We start from the raw sequence: 22,114 nt of genomic DNA on the forward strand, positions 1-22,114 counted from the left end.
GAATTCCTTTCTTGTTTTAAATAACCAATGAAAATATTGGTATTATATTAGGAAAGCCAATCACAGATTGTGTTACATTTCTTTTTAACCGGAAGACAACTACAGTGGAAATCAACATGGTAAAGCGTTTTTAGTAATATCACAAGTTTATGCATAGTTGAGCTTGAAGTAACGGAGTTTGTTATTTGATTTTATATCTTGTTTTATGATGTATGATAACAGTTTTATTTTATATGTTGAATGAGTAATATAGCTTATTGTAGTCGACAAGGTATAAAACCAAAAATAAATTTTTGCCGTTCTTATTCCATCATGACGTCAGCGAATTGAAGAATGCCATGAGTTGAGAAAAGTCGACCCAATGTTTTATTTTCAGTGATACATCAGAATGAAACCGTATGAGAAAGAGTTCCATACTTTCACCACCTTTGGGGTATTGAACTAGCGTTATGCGTTGCTAGTCAATTCGTACCCTGGCCATTTTGTTGGGTACAGGCTAAAACGGAACCGTGCCAAAACGGAACCATTTTCTTTGGCGAAAACGGAACCTATCATGGCTAAAACGGCACCATATATAAATATATATAACTTATAAAATTAAGAAATGCATACACAGCTCACATTTTGTTCCAACTTCCGGTGGTCTCTTTGTTTTGACTTATTTTATTGAGAAAAATAAAAGTTCACAAGAGCTCTCCTCAGCAAGATTGGCATCTGGCTCTTGTCAGAGGTGGCTCCCAGTGGGAGCGTGTTTGAACAGTTATCTGATGGAAGCACGTAAATAAATTTACCTGACCTGAATATTCTTTGTGCAACTATCAGCAGTGACACAAAAACATTTCTTTTTTCTTTTAATAAATAACTTTTCATTTGAGTTAAGTTGTTTTGTTGGGGTTTTTTGTCTTATTTACTATTCTTCAAATAAAATTCAATTATGGTGCTGTTTTAGCCATCGTAGGTTCCTTTTTAGCCATAAATTTCAGTGCCGTTTTAGCCAATGCAGGTTACGTTTTGTCCAATTTGGTTCCGTTTTCGCTTGGTGTCGTTTTGGCACGGTTCCGTTTTAGTTATAACCCATTTTGTTACCTACAGTCGATAACAGTCACTTTTCGCACCCTTGTTTTTGCTTCGTGCATAGTAAATAAAACATATCCAACGGTAATATATATTTTGATATGATATATTTGACAAAAGGTACTTTTTATTTCTTTCATCTTTTTGAAAATTAAAATTAATAGTTTGTCCAGAATAATGAAAAATAACAAAGTACCAACCTGTAAACAACGTCCGCTTGTTATAGAAATTTGACGGGTCAAGGTTAGTGGACCAATTTTTATTTTAATGTGGCAAAGCATTGTAATAATATAGCTAATTTTGAATTTGAATAACGTCAGTATTCCAATGACGTCACTTTGAATTGCCTTACAATAACCACACACTGGGTACATAACGTTTCCGTTTTAAGAATGCTGGAAAAATTCCTATGCAAACTTTCTATTGAAAATATTTTTTTTGAACATTACTAATGCATCTGAATGTGTTTGAAGAAAATCTTGTGATAAAAAAATTGTGCCTTTTACGAAATATGGATTTCAAGTGAAATTACAGTAAGATATGCTATATTTATTGTGTACGAACCCAAAACAAGGGTGCGAAAAATGACTGTCGTCAACCTTAGATCATTTTGTACCATAACAAAAGTTATCCTGATAATGTCTTGTTACAAAATAACATTACAATACAAACCTCTATAAGATGCAAACACCACCTGCAACTGAATAAAAATAATAATAAAGATGCCAATAAATAATATCCGGGCATTTCGTACCATAGTCAACTGGTAGCTGGAAAATGGTTCAAATTAATTTATTATTACCATCATAATTATTAAGCTTAAATATAAAAAGGGCACTTTGGTCAATTGGGTTAATGACGATGAATTAGTTAAATAAATTGATTACTGACTTTTTGAAACATCTTAGATGTATTCATTGGTATCGAACATCCATGAAGTAACTTTGTTAGTTTATTTGCTAAGTGGTAATTGCCGAATGCATAAGACATGAGAGTTATCTCCCGTATTCTCATGTGAAGGTCGTATGGCCTAGAATGTTTTTCATTGAACGCAGAGTTTCATAAAAGGTATTTGTAGTGTTCTCGCTTGGTGGAAATTAAAGGATGGTGGCCGCACGGCACCACACCCTTCAAAAAAAAAGGGGGGGGGGTGCGGAGCTTGGTTACCATATTGTGTGTTGGTAGACTTTCTGGAAAGACATTGTCTGATACATTTTTTGTTATTTGCATCTTCATCGAATGAATCGATCGCTGTTTCGTTTTTGTCAAGGCAGTGTATATATTATTTGGCACCCAAGAACTGCTGAATAAACAGAATGACAGATAGTACAAATATCTGTTACAACCAATTTTATCTGCAATTGTGGACAAACTATCAGACAATTGTTAGTGGAAACAAAAAGACAGAATGACCGTTCTGATCACGTGACAAATTTGGCGCCAAATAAGTGGGGGGTTTTCAATCGGAGATTGCCGAATCCGTAAAAAATTAAAATGTTTTCATTGCTCAAATAAAATATAACTTTTATTGTATGTATTAAACATACAAATGGATACAGGTATGGGACAAAATAGAGGCTGTTAAAAATACTGTTAAATTACGTTACGGTAACTGTCGTAAATGTTTCGTCAATAGTTTTTTTCGTACACAACACAGCTTGTTTCCTTTGATGTCCAGTGTGCAGACTGATCATTGTGTTTTTTTATGTGTGGAAAAAGTGTGCATTTGTAAATAGCGGATATAGGTGCTCTAAAATATAGTAGGGTGCTGGAAAATAAAGAGGGGCGCAGAAAAATGAAGGAGGGCGGAGAACGTGAAAGGAGGGCGGCAAAATGCAATAGCGGGGCGGCCCGCCCCACTTAAATGCAGCAGCGAGAACACTGATTTGGTATATATCTTAGAAAATAATCAAATCATCTTCTGGCTGCCTTATACTAACTGTAAATTTTCACCATAATTTATGACGATAGTAAGCTACGCCGCGTCGTGGAATGTGCTGGTTGATCATAGAAATAAAATTAAGATCGCGATGGTAGGTATTTACGGCAATAGTAGAAGGTTGTTTCGTGGAACGGGGCCCAGAACAATATTATTTCACATTAGGGGATTGCTTTTTAAAATCTTTTGTCTTTTATAGCTATTTTGGGATCTTTATTAAAATAGTATTTGTTCTTTGATTGGTTCGTTCACCAAGACACGTGACCACGATTTACCCTCTTGAATTACCTATATATATATATATATATATATATAAATCTACATTTAACTTCAGAAAAGATGAATCAACTTGCACATCGTACCAATTTTTTTGTGCCTTCATCGGGGGATTGTAATTACCAAGGGACCCAAAAGGAGAAAATTGTGTTTCAGTTTTTAAATATCTTTGATTTTTACTGATAGAAATGCTGTATCCGAATGCTCTTAATATACCTTGTATATATATATATATATATATATATATATATATATATATATATATATATATATATATATATATATATATATATACATTACAGATCATTAGATAGTTTATCAAAGGTGTGAATTTCATTAATATTGGGTCCCCTGTTTTTGCCTGGACAGGGGTGAAGGTTACTAGATCTATTACATCGTTTATTAAGGGGCAAGATATAGCCCAGTGGTAAAGCGTTTGCTTGATGCACAGTCGGTCTAGGATCGATCCCCGTTGGTGGACCCATTGGGCTATTTGTTGTTCCAGCCAGTGTTCTACAACTGGTGTAACAAAGGCCTTGTTGTTCACTATCCTGTCTGTGGGATGGTGCATATAAAAGATCCCTTGCTGCCAATCAAAAAGAGTAGCTCACGAAGTGGCAACAGCAGGTTTCCTTTCAATATCTGTGTGGTCCTTAACCATATGTCTGACGCCATATAACCGTAAATAAAATGCGTTGAGTGTGTCGTTAAGTAAAACATTTCCTTCCTTCCTACCCTTCAAGTGGAAAATAGGTGGTGTTCATTCCATGAGTCTGTAAGTGGGGTCAACATTTTACTCAGATGACCGTTTAAAGAGTTATTTTGATTGTATTTTTTTTTAGTGGTAAATATTGTATTTTTTAGTGGTAAATATTGTATGTAGATGTTAACTCTTTATTTTATCTGTTTTTCGATTGATACGTTCAGGGTTGAAAATTAACATGAAAACCATGGTCGCCAGCAGGGCCAGTTGAAGAAAAATCTTACTGGCCCTTCTCAAATTCATCTAGCCCTCCAATTTAACTGCACAGCGAAAATCAAAACTAGAATTTTCTTTGTTGAATAACAACCATGTATAATAATAACTATGTATATAGTCCGTTTGCGTCAAACGGAAAATGATGAATTGGCATGTAACTGCATAATGAATAAAATTAAAATTAATATAAAAACATATTATTAAGTTTTAAACCCATACCAACCCAAATAATATTTTTGAAAAAGGAAAACCATTAAAATACAAATGTTTCTTTACAAATTGCCGTTAAATGATCTCGTATTACTGTTTAGTTGTTCAAATTACCTTGGATGTTCCATCAATTGCCTTAAAGGGGGGGACAATTAAGGCATTTGGCCTGGTATGCATATTCAACGATATATAATGCACATTATTGCTTAATATCAACAAGTATAATCGTATAGTTAATTAATAAAACGGTTAAATGTGACGGCTATTATATATAACGGGCGCAGCCATTTTGTACCATCCCAGTGAATACGCCCTCTGGCGAGCTGGTGGTTACGTAATACCTAACGTGTCACGTCAGGAATTAGTCTTCGAACTGAAGAAATAAAACATACCTGATTTTTGCAAATGCATCGCAATGTTCTATAATAATAGCCATCCCAGTAAGCCAGTAACAATTATATATTATTTTTCAATGCAAAATAAACCACCATTGTCAAAATGTTGAAATAACTGTATTATGTTTGGTACATAAGTTAATCCATGTACTGAAAAATAATTGGAGTGTTTTCTTGGTTAATTGGTCTTCTTTTTTCCCATGGCCTGTACCTGTGGTTCCTGATTGACAGGTGTATATTTAGACGGTCCCCAGACACTGTGTCTAGACACACTAAAAAGACATGCCTCTTTTATTAAGATCACAGGGTATTGTGTGGTAACCGTACGGATACACCCTGCATTATTACTGTAAGTAATTCTGTAACACCCTTGATTAAGTAGACTTTCCCATCTAAAATCACAAAACTGACCAATTACGTCGTCCCAAAGAAAAGAAAAGTATCACTTGGGTATCGTGAGTGGTCGTTTTTGCTCGAACGTACCCTACCAATAGGCCTAATAATATGCATTTTTTCTTTCGATTTAAAAAAAAATAAAAATACTATAACTCCATTTCGTTCTATTGATGCAAATTGAAATATATTTAGTTAAATAGTTTATTATACTATCAAGTCATTTATGTTGTTTTACAAGTCAAGTTGTTGAAAGCGAAGCGCCCTGTCGTAAATTAGAGCGTTTGTTTACACTGTGCATAGAGAAAATGGACGGAGCTGACATCACTTCGCCCCAAGCTATACCACCAGTCGTCACAAAAACGAAACAAAATGGCTGCCCCCAGTTAGCAGGAATATTCATGTTTTTTTATTAACTCTAAAATTACGCGTTTTTCATTTGTTAAAGTGTCAGTATGTGTTGGTGGTCTGGGTATGCATCTTTCCAACACATAAAGCTCTTGTTTGAGTTGACCCTACCTTTAAAACTGTATCAAAAAAGATGTAACCTATGCAATTTTATAACACATTTTTTTTATTATTATTTACATTAAAAAAGAGTTATTTCAGATGGTATGGGTTTAACTTTACAGTTTAATAAATTAATATGTTTTTATATGAATTTTATATTTACATGCCAATTAATTGAATTTTGGAATAATCCCTGTAGTAATGGACAATTTCATTGTTAGTGTGAGTTAAAACTACAAGATATATTTTAATTTTGTCCCAGAATAAAATCCTAGTAAGCTAATTAAATGGGATTAATTTGTACCATAACATTTAATAATGTCAAAAATTAGGTCTACTAGATAATTATGGTGTATCCAGTCCATTACAATTAGCCAAACAAAATTCAAGTGTCTGCAATACATTTTGAGCTATATGTTTACAGCCCCAGACCAAAATCATAGAAGCTGAGTCTGGTCAGTCTGGCGATGTCATAATATAGAACATGTTCTATAATATCGTCTCCTGTCAGATTTGTTGTTCCCGGCAGCAAAGACGCGGTGTGTTTTGTAACATTAGTCATTCAATTCAGTTTCAGTGCGTTTCTTTTTTAACTGGTACCATACTCGCAAGACTCTAAAATCGATGGTCGCCCAACGGACTACCTTTGTAAACTTCTTAGTCGCCCTTAGCCAATAAAGGTCGTGGCGACCGGGCGACTGCTAATTTTCAACCCTGCACATTTGTGAGTTAAATAAAGTGCTCACTGCAGATTATTAATATTTGCAGGAAGAAGAAGTATTTAATATTTAATACTTATTCACATCCCATATGTTTTAACAGCATTTTTAAGCACAAGCAATGTCTGACTGCATTACAACTTGGCACTTATCCACTTCATATTGACGTAAGTCGATATATCAAAAATTAAATCCTACTTTGCTCTCACCGGTGGTTTCACAATATATATATCATTGCTTTAAAATAAAGGGAAGCAAAATGGGTTATTTATTGTTAAATTATGTATGTATGTATACGTGGGTGGACCCATTGGGCTATTTTTCATACCAACCCGTGTACCACAACTGGTGTATGAAATGCCGTGGCATGTGTAATCTTGTCTTTGGGATGGTGCATATAAAAGAACACTTGCTACGAATGTAGCAGGTTTACTCTCCAAGACTACATCATAATTACCAAATGTTTGACATCCAATAACCGATGATTGATAAATCAGTGTGCTCCAGTGATGGTGTTAAACAATACAAACTTTGACTTTATCTTGATATATTTAAATCGATACTGTACATTGTGTTGTTACATGTGCATTGTATTGTATTCTGCCTTATGGAGTGTATTGATCCAATCCATTGAATTGAATTATTTATGTTCATGCTTTCACTCATGGTTCAAATATCAATGCAAGGATATATGCTCTGTTGGTAAAAGTCATCAAAAATGTGAAATAAGTTTGTCATATGCAAGCATTATGAGGCAGGTTCTGGGCGAGCAGAAAATTTTGCCAAATTATCTATTAATTAAACTTCAAAAATTGCCAAAACCTATTTTTCTAACAAAATATTAATTATTACATGAAATTATTTCACCAAATAAAAATAAAAATCACCAAATGTGTTTAAAATTCACAATTGTTGAATTTGGCAAGTGCCAGAGTTGGCCCGGGTGGGCCAGAGACTTGTCTTCCCACACTGTGTGAACTAAAGTTTAGTTTGTTTGCAGATCTATTAAGATGTTCATGAAACAGATGTTGACGTATTTCCTTTGACTAATCTGTAGAACCTACAACTACGAGAGACTGACCAACAGTGATGACCACTTGACCTCATTTTGTGATGTGACTTTAAGACGGAACTCTTGACTACAGTTACAGAAATCTGAACTTGGCTCACTTATCAGTTTCCGCTCAATGACGTTAAATTTCCATAAATATTTTCACCATATTTTGTCTTGCAAAAATTATTTGTCACAAGAAATTAAGAAATGTTATGGTAGTCTAGTTAAATATGAAAAGTAATGGTCATGTATATAGTACATTATTGCTTAGCCAGGGCTTCTAGAATTGTTATGGTAGTCTAGTTAAATATGAAAAGTAATGGTCATGTATATAGTACATTATTGCTTAGCCAGGGCTTCTAGAATTGTTATGGTAGTCTAGTTAAATATGAAAAGTAATGGTCATGTATATAGTACATTATTGCTTAGCCAGGGCTTCTAGAATTGTTATGGTAGTCTATTTAAATATGAAAAGTAATGGTCATGTATATAGTACATTATTGCTTAGCCAGGGCTTCTAGAATTGTTATGGTAGTCTAGTTAAATATGAAAAGTAATGGTCATGTATATAGTACATTATTGCTTAGCCAGGGCTTCTAGAATTGTTATGGTAGTCTAGTTAAATATGAAAAGTAATGGTCATGTATATAGTACATTATTGCTTAGCCAGGGCTTCTAGAATTGTTATGGTAGTCTAGTTAAATATGAAAAGTAATGGTCATGTATATAGTACATTATTGCTTAGCCAGGGCTTCTAGAATTGTTATGGTAGTCTAGTTAAATATGAAAAGTAATGGTCATGTATATAGTACATTATTGCTTAGCCAGGGCTTCTAGAATTGTTATGGTAGTCTAGTTAAATATGAAAAGTAATGGTCATGTATATAGTACATTATTGCTTAGCCAGGGCTTCTAGAATTGTTATGGTAGTCTAGTTAAATATGAAAAGTAATGGTCATGTATATAGTACATTATTGCTTAGCCAGGGCTTCTAGAATTGTTATGGTAGTCTAGTTAAATATGAAAAGTAATGGTCATGTATATAGTACATTATTGCTTAGCCAGGGCTTCTAGAATTGTTATGGTAGTCTAGTTAAACATGAAAAGTAATGGTCATGTATATAGTACATTATTGCTTAGCCAGGGCTTCTAGAATTGTTATGGTAGTCTAGTTAAATATGAAAAATAATGGTCATGTATATAGTACATTATTGCTTAGCCAGGGCTTCTAGAATTGTTATGGTAGTCTAGTTAAATATGAAAAGTAATGGTCATGTATATAGTACATTATTGCTTAGCCAGGGCTTCTAGAATTGTTATGGTAGTCTAGTTAAATATGAAAAGTAATGGTCATGTATATAGTACATTATTGCTTAGCCAGGGCTTCTAGAATTGTTATGGTAGTCTAGTTAAATATGAAAAGTAATGGTCATGTATATAGTACATTATTGCTTAGCCAGGGCTTCTAGAATTGTTATGGTAGTCTAGTTAAATATGAAAAGTAATGGTCATGTATATAGTACATTATTGCTTAGCCAGGGCTTCTAGAATTGTTATGGTAGTCTAGTTAAATATGAAAAGTAATGGTCATGTATATAGTACATTATTGCTTAGCCAGGGCTTCTAGAATTGTTATGGTAGTCTAGTTAAATATGAAAAGTAATGGTCATGTATATAGTACATTATTGCTTAGCCAGGGCTTCTAGAATTGTTATGGTAGTCTAGTTAAATATGAAAAGTAATGGTCATGTATATAGTACAGTATTGCTTAGCCAGGGCTTCTAGAATTGTTATGGTAGTCTAGTTAAATATGAAAAGTAATGGTCATGTATATAGTACATTATTGCTTAGCCAGGGCTTCTAGAATTGTTATGGTAGTCTAGTTAAATATGAAAAGTAATGGTCATGTATATAGTACATTATTGCTTAGCCAGGGCTTCTAGAATTGTTATGGTAGTCTAGTTAAATATGAAAAGTAATGGTCATGTATATAGTACATTATTGCTTAGCCAGGGCTTCTAGAATTGTTATGGTAGTCTAGTTAAATATGAAAAGTAATGGTCATGTATATAGTACATTATTGCTTAGCCAGGGCTTCTAGAATTGTTATGGTAGTCTAGTTAAATATGAAAAGTAATGGTCATGTATATAGTACATTATTGCTTAGCCAGGGCTTCTAGAATTGTTATGGTAGTCTAGTTAAATATGAAAAGTAATGGTCATGTATATAGTACAGTATTGCTTAGCCAGGGCTTCTAGAATTGTTATGGTAGTCTAGTTAAATATGAAAAGTAATGGTCATGTATATAGTACAGTATTGCTTAGCCAGGGCTTCTAGAATTGTTATGGTAGTCTAGTTAAATATGAAAAGTAATGGTCATGTATATAGTACATTATTGCTTAGCCAGGGCTTCTAGAATTGTTATGGTAGTCTAGTTAAATATGAAAAGTAATGGTCATGTATATAGTACATTATTGCTTAGCCAGGGCTTCTAGAATTGTTATGGTAGTCTAGTTAAATATGAAAAGTAATGGTCATGTATATAGTACATTATTGCTTAGCCAGGGCTTCTAGAATTGTTATGGTAGTCTAGTTAAATATGAAAAGTAATGGTCATGTATATAGTACATTATTGCTTAGCCAGGGCTTCTAGAATTGTTATGGTAGTCTAGTTAAATATGAAAAGTAATGGTCATGTATATAGTACATTATTGCTTAGCCAGGGCTTCTAGAATTGTTATGGTAGTCTAGTTAAATATGAAAAGTAATGGTCATGTATATAGTACATTATTGCTTAGCCAGGGCTTCTAGAATTGTTATGGTAGTCTAGTTAAACATGAAAAGTAATGGTCATGTATATAGTACATTATTGCTTAGCCAGGGCTTCTAGAATTGTTATGGTAGTCTAGTTAAACATGAAAAGTAATGGTCATGTATATAGTACATTATTGCTTAGCCAGGGCTTCTAGAATTGTTATGGTAGTCTAGTTAAATATGAAAAGTAATGGTCATGTATATAGTACATTATTGCTTAGCCAGGGCTTCTAGAATTGTTATGAAAAAAAACACTAGCCATGGGATCAGTGATTTAATTTTTTTTTACTAGCCATGATTAAAAATTTACTAGCCATACTTTAAGTAAATACAATGTTACTAATAGGAATAATGAGATATGTCACCTAAAGAAGGAGACAGAGCTTTAAAACCTTAAATTTGAGGGGAGGAAGGACAAGGATATTCACATTTTAAAAATAACACTTAAATGCAGCATTTGACAACAAAAGAATTCACTAGCCATCGGGCTTGGTGATGGTAGTTATTTACTAGCCCAACACTGAATATCACTAGCCATGGCTACCATAATCTAGAAGCCCTGCTTAGCATGAATTCCAGTAGATAATTAAATTGTGGAGACTATAATGTATCAGAAGAAATGTGTAATCTTCAAATATAATTCATGATTCCCATATGATGATCAGGGAACCATTTTAAAACATTAAACAGTAGTTGCTAATCAATTGAAAATTGATTAGAAATATCGCTAATCAAAATGTTCCCTGCCCATGAATCCACACTTTTGAGAGCATTCTCCAACTTGTATTAAACTTAAATGTTAACTTTATATTGAATAAAAATTTAAACTAAACAAACAAAAAGATGTTTTGCCAAGTCAAATAGGAGATGACATGACATTTCCAATTAAGGCTATTTCCATTATATAAATATTTATTGAAAATCCTGTATTAAAATTGTTCTTTGACTAAAAGGAAAAATAACCCTTGATTAATAGTGATAATTTAATTCATGCAAATTTTCCCTGTCTGCAGTTGTATTGTGAAGTATCAAGAACATCACGTAATGAAAAAAAAGAAAGAAATGTTTTATTTAACGATGCACTCAACACATTTTATTTATGGTTATATGGCGTCAAGCTTATGGTTAAGGACAACACAGATTTTGAGAGGAAACCTGCTGTCGCCACTACATGGGCTACTCTTTCCGATTAGCAGCAAGGGATCTTTTATTTGCGCTTCCCACAGGCAGAATAGCACAAACCATGGCCTTTGTTGAACCAGTTATGGATCACTGGTCGGTGCAAGTGGTTTACACCTACCCATTGAGCCTTGCGGAGCACTCACTCAGGGTTTGGAGTCGGTATCTGGATTAAAAATCCCATGCCTCGACTGGGATCCAAACCCAGTACCTACCAGCCTGTAGACCGATGGTCTAACCAATACGCCACCAAGGCCGGTCATCACGTAATGAATAACGATGTCTTCCTTCTTTTTGAATAAAGTTTGGATTGTTTAGGACAGGTTCAATAGTATTACAATTTGTGATGCTTACATGAAAACAAAAGTAGGAATAACATGTTTTACTTGTTATTGGCAGGGCTAGCTCTAGTTGAACACAACGTTTCGCCAAATTATTTATTAAACTTCAAAAATGGCAAAATAAACTCGGTTATTTTCTAAAAAAAAAATGTATTAAAATTATTTCGCGAACATAAAATAAAATTTGTCAATTATTTTTAAAATTCAAATTTGGCGAATTTGGCGACTGCCAGAGCTAGCCCTGATTAGGAATACAAACTATACAGTATAAAAGATTTAAACCATATTGATCATAGTTCATAATTTTATTATAAAGTTGACTTTTAAAGAAAACTTACCATATTTGGTTTCGTTACAGAGTTTAGCACATCCAGCCATGAAACAGCAGCCGACTGGCCTGCGTCCAGTGGATCTGCCAGCCGGGCCTTACGGTGTTCCAGACATCATGCTCCATGGGTTAGTCCTTCATGTACACTTGGCTTATTTACAAGCAGCAATCTCGGAACTCTTAGCTCAGTCAGTTGAGTGCTCGCACGAGGTGCTTGTGTCGCAGGATCGAACCACCTCAGTGGATCCATTCAACTGATTGGGTTTTTTCTTGTTCCAACCAGTGCACCACAACTGGTCAACGGCTGTGGTATGTGCTTTCCTGTCTGTGGGAAAATGCATATAAATGATCTCTTGCTGCAATAAGAAAATGTAGCGGGTTTCCTCTGTTGACTAAGAGTCAAAATTACCAAATGTTTGATATGCAATAGCCGATGATTAATATATCGATGTGCTCTAATGGTGTCGTTAAACGAAACAAACTAACTTTACAATCTCGGAATTCCATCTAACAAAGATGAACATTTTCTGGATTTACCTGCAGTTCTGTTTTTTTTATTTTCTCAGACCTCAACATGAAAATAATTGAGCTGAGCAAGCAGTTGTTGCCCTTATTTATGTTATGGGAAGTCATTTACTATATTAACCATAGTGATACCATATAACTTAAAAGTCTCCTTGAACTAGTCTCAGGGGAGTGGATTGGGAGCAAGAGTGACACTGATAGCTTCTCTGGCAGTGTTCCTGCCAGAAAGAAATTTTGGGGTATGGTGCTATGGAATTGAATGCAACCACAGTCAACGGTATAGGAGGCCTCCCCCAGAAAGACAATGGGTTAAGTTTAGAGTTAAGAAAATTATACAGTAATGATAAGAAAGAGTCATTAATTTTGTCAAAAGGTTAAAAAGAAATCTGCAAGAAATTTTGGATATGGCACCATACCCATTGTACCCTCTGGAAGCAACTCTGTCTGAAATGTCGGGGGGTTTGTTGTCTGTACAGTATTTCCAGGTTTTCCGATGTCAAACATTTTCAGTATTCTTCGTCCAAAACTTACAAGATGGTTTTAGCTGATGCTTAGCACAGGGCTCGAACTTAATGACAGCAGTGACCACAATTGCCGTAGTTGAGATATAAATTGCCGTAGGTAGAGCACATCATCAATGGCACTTTTCTGGTGTACATTAACTGCCAATATTTAACATTTTCACGTTTGAAATATGTTTACATACAGCAAAATGGCCTTTCAGTCATGTTTATTTGTCACTTTTTAAAACATTGCTGTAGGCAGGCTCACAATAGCCATCAGTGGGTTGTTTCAGCCACAGCAATTCTTTTTAAAATTGCTGTGGGAGAGAAATTCTTACGTTCGAGCCCTGTTAGCATACATTCTGAATGGGGGCTGCCGTTTTAGAACATTGTACAACCCTAACCCTAGGGCCATGCAGCCTCAGTACCCAACCATCTACTGATGTTTGTTGTTGTTACAACCCACTTTCTTCTCTGATCTTATTAGTTATCATCATTAAGTAGAAACAACTAGAGTGTTAATAAACTTTTGTTTCACTATCAGTGGTTGTGGTAAACTGTCTTATTAAGTAGAACTTCAATAGTAGAAGACATATTAAGGGTTGAGAAATATAATTTGCATTAGCAAACTACTAATTTTTATATACACTTAAAGTGACCCAAGATTTTGCAATACCCCAAAATGCATTTTTCATAATTCTAAAAATGTATGTAATGGTTATCGAGACAAGCTCTAGTTATTTTTAGACGGTATTTCCCAGTTTAAACATCACAGACTTTAGCTTCTCTTTGTTATATTCTTACCCAAATGTATGTTGCCAGTTTGTACATTAACTAAACTTAGTGTCCATTTTTTACGGGCTGTAACTAGGGTCTGCACCTTTCATTAAAAATGATTACATGAATAATTATTTCACAGTATACATGTATATAAGTACTGAGTTTTTAAGAATTGGCTGACGGTAATTTATTTCCATTGTATAATTTGAAGCATATTTTAGCATGTAACACTAGCAATTACATTTAGCAACACAAGTATGTTATAGTTGTCTGTATACTGTTACAGAAAGGTAACTAACATCCACTAATTGTTAGACAAGACACAAAACAGTTGTCCACTAATTGTGACTTAGATCTGTTGGTTAAAATGGTACATATGATTATGCACACTGTAACATATGATTGTGTACTGTGCAACTGTATTCACATTTCTGCTTGTAATTGTTTCTAGGTTGAATCATGCCAAAAAAAACAGAATAGTTGCACACCCACTGCAATACTCCGAGGAACATGTAAGTATGATTATAAAAAGTTTGCATCCATTGTTTTCGATTAATAGAGCATTTTTAACAACCAAAAGTGCATATTAAATGCATTTTCTTGTTTATAATGTGTTTGTATTTACAGTGTGTTTCGTGTTTCCTAATGTTTATAGTACCAATAGACCAAACTCTTATTTTACCTCCAAATAATTTTGTATGTACATACGAAATGTATGTTATGTAATGGGGAATGTACAAGGAGGTGTAGATTCGTGAAAAATAATTTACGCGCCCCTTAGCGGCGAGTGAATTATTTTTCATGAATCTACACTTCCGAGTGCATTTTCCAACTTGATAGATTATTCATTAAAACAAATTATGTGATTGCTAAATTAACTTCTATTTTATCTTTTATAATGAAAATGTTGGAAAATGGCAAAGAGCATTTACAAAACTAATAACCCCAATACTATAGGATCCTTTTGGACCAGACCTGAACGATTCGGTCAGGAAATCCCCAGCAGTGGATGGCTGGTATCAAGTGTAATGCACATGCTATACATGTACTCTCTGATTTCCGATTTAGTTTTCGACAATCTTCGTTGTGTTCCACCAGAATATATTACTATCACTAGTATCAGGTTTATAAGGCTTCAATTACATGTTTATATGTTTGGCCTCGAGGGCTAAAGCGTTGTACTTGTTTACAATGAATACGTTCTGTCAGTAGTGGGTTTGAATCCCTGACCTAAATGCATAAAAAGTTCAAATTGCATTGTTTCACAGGTGTTGATTCTTGAAAGTCTACACCTAGAACAATAGTGCGACGTCACAGGTATGGATTAATATTAGGAGGTAAAATGAAATTTTAGCTACTATAAACATTAGGACAAGCAGAAAGACATTCGATATACAAAAAAACTGATTCTAAACAATAAACTGTGCTCAAGTTGTAACTTGGTTGTTAAAATATGATTTGTTATTTTAAAATATGTTCAATGGTTATAAACTCAGAATAGGAATACGGAAATGTTTTATTAAACGACACACTCAACACATTTTATTACGGTTATATGACATTGGACATATGGTTAAGGACCACACAGATATTGAGAGAGGAAACCTGCTGTTGCCACTTCATGGGCTACTCTTTTCGATTAGCAGCAAGGGATCTTATATATGCACCATCCCATAGACAGGATAACACATGCCACAGCCTTTGTTATACCAGTAGTGGTGCACTGGATAGTCCCTTGAACAAAGTCTCATCTTTTATACTGACTCAGATGTGGCCCTAATTGTTAACCTGTGTTATAATTTCACATATTTGGATGTATAAAAAATGAAAACAAATGCAATTACCCATTAGTAGTGTTTGGGGGTGTTATAAATTCACATATTTGGGGGTGGGCTGTAATCCAATAGTAGGGTGTAGGGTGGGGTAATCCAATAGTAGGGTGTAGGGTGTTCCCTGAGGTGCAATGGGTCTTGATGGATTTTCTCCATTCCAACCAAATCCTCATAACTAGTATCTGTGACTGTTATGCATTGCCCTATTTGTGGGAAAATACATATAAAAAGATTTCTTGCTGGTTTTCAGTAAGAGAATAAGTTCTAGTTTGTGTTGCCTGAGTGGCCCACCGACTGGGATCGATCGTAGACTGACCGTGCATCAGTCTAACACTTTACACTGGGCTACGTCCCTCCCTCAGTAAAGTTATAGTTTGTGTTGCCTGAGTGGCCCACCGACTGGGATCGATCGTAGACTGACCGTGCATCAGTCTAACACTTTACACTGGGCTACGTCCCTCCCTCAGTAAAGTTCTAGTTTGTGTTGCCTGAGTGGCCCACCGACTGGGATCGATCGTAGACTGACCGTGCATCAGTCAAACACTTTACACTGGGCTACGTCCCTCCCTCAGTAAAAAGTTCTAGTTTGTGCTACGTCCCTCCCTCAGTAAAGTTATAGTTTGTGTGACTGTCTGAGTGGCCCACCGACTGGGATCGATCGTAGACTGACCGTGCATCAGTCTCAAACACTTTACACTGGGCTACGTCCCTCCCTCAGTAAAGTTCTAGTTTGTGTTGCCTGAGTGGCCCACCGACTGGGATCGATCGTAGACTGACCGTGCATCAGTCAAACACTTTACACTGGGCTACGTCCCTCCCTCAGTAAAGTTCTAGTTTGTGTTGTCTGAGTGGCCCACCGACTGGGATCGATCGTAGACTGACCGTGCATCAGTCAAACACTTTACACTGGGCTACGTCCCTCCCTCAGTAAAGTTCTAGTTTGTGTTGTCTGAGTGGCCCACCGACTGGGATCGATCGTAGACTGACCGTGCATCAGTCAAACACTTTACACTGGGCTACGTCCCTCCCTCAGTAAAGTTCTAGTTTGTGTTGCCTGAGTGGCCCACCGACTGGGATCGATCGTAGACTGACCGTGCATCAGTCAAACACTTTACAATGGGCTACGTCCCTCCCTCAGTAAAGTTCTAGTTTGTGTTGCCTGAGTGGCCCACCGACTGGGATCGATCGTAGACTGACCGTGCATCAGTCAAACACTTTACACTGGGCTACGTCCCTCCCTCAGTAAAGTTCTAGTTTGTGTTGCCTGAGTGGCCCACCGACTGGGATCGATCGTAGACTGACCGTGCATCAGTCAAACACTTTACACTGGGCTACGTCCCTCCCTCAGTAAAGTTCTAGTTTGTGTTGCCTGAGTGGCCCACCGACTGGGATCGATCGTAGACTGACCGTGCATCAGTCAAACACTTTACACTGGGCTACGTCCCTCCCTCAGTAAAGTTCTAGTTTGTGTTGCCTGAGTGGCCCACCGACTGGGATCGATCGTAGACTGACCGTGCATCAGTCAAACACTTTACACTGGGCTACGTCCCTCCCTCAGTAAAGTTCTAGTTTGTGTTGCCTGAGTGGCCCACCGACTGGGATCGATCGTAGACTGACCGTGCATCAGTCAAACACTTTACAATGGGCTACGTCCCTCCCTCAGTAAAGTTCTAGTTTGTGTTGCCTGAGTGGCCCACTGACTGGGATCGATCGTAGACTGACCGTGCATCAGTCAAACACTTTACACTGGGCTACGTCCCTCCCTCAGTAAAGTTCTAGTTTGTGTTGCCTGAGTGGCCCACCGACTGGGATCGATCGTAGACTGACCGTGCATCAGTCAAACACTTTACAATGGGCTACGTCCCTCCCTCAGTAAAGTTCTAGTTTGTGTTGCCTGAGTGGCCCACCGACTGGGATCGATCGTAGACTGACCGTGCATCAGTCAAACACTTTACACTGGGCTACGTCCCTCCCTCAGTAAAGTTCTAGTTTGTGTTGCCTGAGTGGCCAACCGACTGGGATCGATCGTAGACTGACCGTGCATCAGTCAAACACTTTACACTGGGCTACGTCCCTCCCTCAGTAAAGTTAAAGTTTTTTTTGTTTAACACCACCACTAGAGCACATTGATTTATTAATCATCATTTATTGAATGTCAAACATTTGGTAATTTTGACATATAGTCTTAGAGGAAACCCACTACATTTTCCCATTAGTAGGAAAGGATCTTTTATATGTACCATCCCACAGACAGGATAGCACACACCATGGCCTTTGATATACCAGTCGTGGTGCACTGGCTGGAATGAAAAATATCACATTGGGAATCGATCCCAGTAAAGAAAAAGTTTAACTTTTAACTCTCAACAGTTTGTCGAAATAAACAAGTTAGGCACCAAATGGCCATAGTTCATATTGTGCTGAGGTGTCATTTAGTAAATATTCTTTTCCTCCGTTATATTAATGTGTGAGTTTTTGTGTTTCAGTATGAGAAGAACAAGCACCAGCTGGATGAGGTGATGCTGCGGAACTTGCAGGGAATCCACGCACCGCTCCGCTTACAGATGGAGAGAAACATCGCCTCCAAGGTTAGACAGGCACTTATTATTATCCATTAAAGGCTTTTGTAGGAGATATATCGCAGACTCTATAATTTGCGATATTCTCCTAGGAGATATTGCTTCTTTTTGTTACGTCACTGTGTATGTTTCAGCGCTAAACCTGTCATTAGTGACCCCACTGTTGTTCTGCTAGTTAACGATCATACCACTGCCAAATATAGTGACATTCAACCCACATACTGACATTCTTTAAAATTGTCGCAAATGAAAAGAATGATAATGGATGATAAAAAGCATCCCCCCCCCCCCCCCCTCGTGTCTTGTGATATCCTAATTTATCAGTACTCTGCAAGCCTCAGACTTAATACTTTTATCACCTCGTGCTGATAAATTATGATATCACAAAATACTCGGGGAGTATCCTCTATTTCTTATGTTCTGCAATCAGTTTATTCTCTTCTTCATCAGAATACATCGTATCCTTGCAGCAGTAAGACGTTTAAATACAGTTCGCACTGCTTATCAGTGTAACCCTTGCTAGTCCATAACAAAAAACAGCTCGGGCTTTCGAGATTCTTTATTCCCGTAGGGAGAAACCTATAAATATATAAATGGTACATTTTGTTTAATAATTTGACGTAACAACATGACATACATGAAAAATATAATAAATGGCTGGGTCCTACATAAAACATACAAATACACGTAATATAACATTAAAACACACTCACCAGACATCAACAATCTTTAGTTTGAACTAAAGATGTCACCATGGGCACTCACCAAGATAACCATTATTGTTCTTGTGAAAGGCTAAGAGAAGAATGAGAAGAAGGTGTGGTATTTGAAAGGAAAGATCGGATTTTCCCCAGCATGCAGTGCAACTGTCATAATGCGTCACTCTAGTCAGTCAAGTGTAACCTATCACTAAATACATGTGCAAGTAACCACAGAACTACAGTCCATACCCAACTACCCATTCTAACTATAAGCTTATATATAAAAATAGCTAATGTATACATATTAAATAATACAGTAAAGCACTAACTCATCCATATTAACAATTGTATTAAAATATCCCTGGTTACATCAGTATTTGAGAGATTTTGTTTTACTTTATTGTGATTCAGTTACATAGAAATAGAAAACTGAAAATCCTCCAGATTTTACCCGAATTTCAGATTTTAGAATTAACTAAAAAAAAAAATTATTTTTCTTGTTTGATAAAAAGCTCACTATACCCAAGCTACCCTGCAAAGTATTCCAAATGTTCTTCTTTGTCCAATGTCATTGTTTTTCCTGTTGGTGCACAAAATTCTTTGATGCAAACCTATTTCATTGGGTCTATAGGTTTCATATCCATCCGTCCATCTGTATGTCCTACATATAGTTCTCCTATTTTGTGTATAGCTGTATCATGTAATATTACAGATCAAGTTCGACTTTCATGGCAATTTACCCATTTTTGACAGGTATGGCCAGTGTTCGAGATTAAAATTTTGGGGCAGTATCCCAGTTGGATACTAACATTTCAAAATCTGGTATCCCACCTGATATTTTAGTATTATATGGTATCCCGGTGGGATACTGGGTTCTTGAAGTCTGGTATCCAAAATTAAATTCTGGTATCCCATGGATATCGGGATACCGTTAATCTCGAACACTGATGGCCCTTGAGCTTAGGTAATAAGAACATTTGGTGGGCTCGGTAGAGGACATGTATTGCTTCTGCAGTACTCTCAGAATGCTTGTTTTGTTTCAGGTTTTTGTTTAGGTTTTTTTTACATTAGAAGGCGACTTTGTTGTTTTAGCTGTGTTTTAAAAAATGTTTTCAATGTTGTAGTTCCAGCGGCTGCCTGGTCTAACCAGCTCTAATGTACTATACGACACACTGACTGGTAAAGACGAAACTATCGATTTTGAAGATATTTTCAATGGTGGGTAATTAAAATCGATCTATGTAGTTTTGTAAGCTACATATTACATGATTATCATATAGGTTAACTCAGATCCATGTGTTGCAGAGCTCATACTGGAAAGAATTATTGTTTAGCCAATGTTCACATGTGTGTAGAGTACTTCCTTAAAAAGAAATCAAATGAGACTATTTAAAGATCATTTTATTAGCCACTTTGTATGGAAATTATTAAATGGCTTATTTAGCAATGGACAGGGTTATCCCTGGTGTTGCACTTTTATAGAACTGAAGAAATCGCTAACAAAGAACAACTGTGAAATTTGTACATGTCTGTAAATAAATAAAATATGAGTTTGGCTCTCCAGACATTTAGCATTCCTCTTTCAAGTCAATATGAAGATGTTTTAAAATAAAGTTACTATGTAATTAGTGTCATGTGGTTGAAGACTGTATTTGACAACATGGGAGCGGGACTTAGATCAGTGGTACAGTGCTCGCTTGATGCTCAGTTGATCTGGGATCGATCCCTGTTGGAGGGCCCATTGGGCTATTTCTCATTCCAGCCAGTGTACCATGACTGGTATATCAAAGGCAGTGGTATGTATTATCCTGTCTATGGGATGGTGCTGCTAATCGAAAAGAATAGCCCATGAAGTGGTGACAGTGGGTTTCCTCCCTCAATATCTGTGTGGTCCTTAACCATATGTCTGAAGCTATTTAACTGTAAATAAAATGTGTTGATTGTGTCGTTAAATAAAACATTTGCTTCCTCCTTCCTTCCTTCCTTGATAACATGAAAATAATCTTGAGTTGAGTATCTTAAAAATAAACGGGACAAAATATATTGAGCCGAATTTACAAAGCCTGTTTTCGCCTTTCACACATGTACCTACATATACTGGAGGTGGTTATAGAGTGTGTGGGTCTTTAGTGTACATGTGTCATGTAGAGTTGACTGCGACAGTGTGCACATTATAAGAGAACTATGGTCAAAGTCATTAGAAGTTAAAAGCACTCGTTGACAGGAAGGGTTGCACTAATTAGCAAGTTGATACCATGCTCAAGTCTAGACGTGTGCTGGAACGCAGCAGCTGGTTGTGTGTTTAATCTGTTTCTAAATACATTTAGTCTTCAGAATAGAACTGGTTTGCAGGTATCTCAAGTTTGTGTATGCTGTAAACTGAGCACACAATTTTTACAGACTGAGGACATTGTCACTTGAAAATAGGGGACCAAATTTACGATGCCTGTTTTTCTTTGATGTGGGTGTTTAAGCATTATAAATGTATGTAGTTACACGCGTGTAAGACAAACAGTCTTTGTAAATTTGACTCAGGGTATTTAATTGTTGCTAACAAAAAAAGCGTGGATTGAAGAATTCTGGACCGATTTGCGTGGTCATTTGTATTTTATCTCTGACAGTATTAATCTGTTTTTATATATTGGAAACAGTATAATGTAAACCTTTAACCAAATAAGATTTTAGTGGGATATGTCTGTCATAAAGAGGTATTAGAAAGCATCATACTGGTATGTAGAAAATTGGTATTATGTAAATAAAAAAGAAGAAACTTCAAGAGTTGATATCACTTTTAATTCTACATATATTCTCTGTTTATTTACAGATCCTGCAAACTGTGAAAAGATTGGACAACCTCACGTGTTGATGGAGAAACGACTAAACATTTTATGACATTCATAAATTCATATGTGTATATTCTTTTTGTTAACACATTGTGCAAACATGTAGAACCTTTGTGGTGAAAAATAAAACTGAACTCAT

General features: G+C 36.0%; 1 protein-coding gene across 2 annotated transcripts; it reads left to right on the plus strand.

Annotated features, from left to right (window-relative positions):
* Positions 1–74: 74 nt before the first annotated feature.
* On the plus strand, positions 75–22,114 carry LOC121375514 (proteasome maturation protein-like). 2 transcript variants are annotated; one of them, XM_041503004.1, is made up of 6 exons: positions 75–119; positions 12,243–12,340; positions 14,472–14,532; positions 18,339–18,440; positions 20,257–20,350; positions 21,957–22,114. In XM_041503004.1, exons 1-6 carry the CDS (start codon positions 117–119, stop codon positions 22,022–22,024), a joined length of 426 nt encoding a protein of 141 aa, XP_041358938.1. In that variant the 5' UTR covers positions 75–116; the 3' UTR covers positions 22,025–22,114. The 2 variants fall into 2 exon arrangements, with proteins under 2 accessions (XP_041358938.1, XP_041358937.1); XM_041503003.1 differs by lacking the exon at positions 75–119 and adding an exon at positions 299–433.

This window comes from Gigantopelta aegis, chromosome 6 (genome assembly GCF_016097555.1).
Source record: "Gigantopelta aegis isolate Gae_Host chromosome 6, Gae_host_genome, whole genome shotgun sequence".
Lineage (NCBI taxonomy): Eukaryota > Metazoa > Mollusca > Gastropoda > Neomphalida > Peltospiridae > Gigantopelta > Gigantopelta aegis.

Coding starts and splice junctions, on each gene's coding strand:
- LOC121375514 (XM_041503003.1), top strand. CDS start 389: ATGAAACCGTATGAGAAAGAGTTCCATACTTTCACCACCTTTGGG. Junction 14,533..18,338: donor TGCAATACTCCGAGGAACAT/GTAAGTATGATT, acceptor TTTGTGTTTCAG/TATGAGAAGAACAAGCACCA. Junction 18,441..20,256: donor AGAGAAACATCGCCTCCAAG/GTTAGACAGGCA, acceptor TCAATGTTGTAG/TTCCAGCGGCTGCCTGGTCT.